The sequence below is a fragment of the Entamoeba dispar genome, genomic scaffold, assembly GCF_000209125.1.
Source record: "Entamoeba dispar SAW760 scf_1105229462015 genomic scaffold, whole genome shotgun sequence".
Lineage (NCBI taxonomy): Eukaryota > Evosea > Mastigamoebida > Endamoebidae > Entamoeba > Entamoeba dispar.
In genome coordinates this window covers 1-1,294 of record NW_001854981.1, presented here as the reverse complement: position 1 = coordinate 1,294, position 1,294 = coordinate 1, and the positions used below count along the sequence as shown (strand labels likewise).

The 1,294-nt window shown below is 23.9% G+C and overlaps 1 protein-coding gene across 1 annotated transcript, besides 1 other annotated feature; it reads left to right on the top strand.

The window, feature by feature from the left end:
• Positions 1–407: 407 nt before the first annotated feature.
• Positions 408–538: a sequence feature (AT_rich).
• EDI_298930 (uncharacterized protein) lies at positions 537–1,294 on the top strand (the record flags this gene model as incomplete). Its single annotated transcript, XM_001739172.1, has 1 exon — positions 537–1,294. A coding segment is annotated over one exon (758 nt), but the record flags the coding sequence as incomplete, so codon positions are not given.

Here is a 1,294-nt window from a genome sequence, read left to right as displayed (position 1 = left end):
TTGTATCGTCATACTAAATCATTCAAATATTGTAGTATTAGTATTTGATTCATTAGGAAGTGTTTTTGGAGGATATATGAATAAACCAATCCAAACAACTGATTCATTAATTACTGATTCTAATCATTTTCTATTCAGTCTTAAAAAGAAAAACCATCTTCAACCAATACAAATTCTACCTAAAAAAGATAAGTTAGTTGGGATGTACATTCATTCAACAAATAAAAATGAATTATGTTATTTTGGTGATGAAAATTATGGATGGTTATCAATTCAAAAAACAACAATCCCAAAAAGTGTTTGTTGTTCTTTAAATATGGTTTATGAAGTCGACAATTCAATGATTAATGGAAGTGATGGAGAAGGATTTTTAATCGACAGAATCGTTGTTTTAGAAATGAGCTAACATAAAATATTAAATTTTTTTCTTTTACTTTTTGATTAAAACTATTTTTGATATAATTTTACTATATTTAAACTATATTTCTTGAGTTATTTAAAAAACAAAAAAAAAGTAACTAAAAAACAAAAAATTAATGAACAATTTAATTGAATGTCCAATTTGTGGACAAATGGTTCCCCAAAACCAAATTGAAGAACATGCTAATCTATGTCTCGATGCAATGAATGAAGGAAGAACTCCTCCAATAGTTATATTACCTGATGAAATTGATAGAAATAGAAATCAAAGAAGAGAAAATTCAAATAATTTAAATTCTAGTTCATCAACTACTAATCAAAAGTATAATAACTTAGATGATTTATTAAATTCAATAACAAGAAAAGAAAATAATGAAACAAAAGATATACCAGAAGAAATAGAAAATAATAAAAGTAATTTAAATGAAGTAATTGCATCTCCTCCAATTGAAGAACATATTGTTAGTATTCAAAAACCAATTGATGTAATAATTGATATTAATGAATTATCATCAACTGGTATTTATCAAATGATACAAACAAAACATTTTACTAATAATTCAAATAAAGGTTTTAAAGGAGAAATTCAAATGAAATTTAAAGAACAACAAAAATTAATAGAATTACCAATTGAATTAAATAATCCTGTTGATCCATTAATTTATATGGCTAATCAATCACAAAAATCAAAAAAAGATATTCATTCAGAAGATATTCCAATTGGTTGGGGATTAAAAGAAAATGTTTATAAAGAAATAATGGATAAAGATAAAAGATATTTTGATACAATAATTTATTTCCCAAATGAACCAGGAAAATATATTCGTGCACATTCATTTATTCTTGCATCACGTTCTCCATTATTTCAAATAGA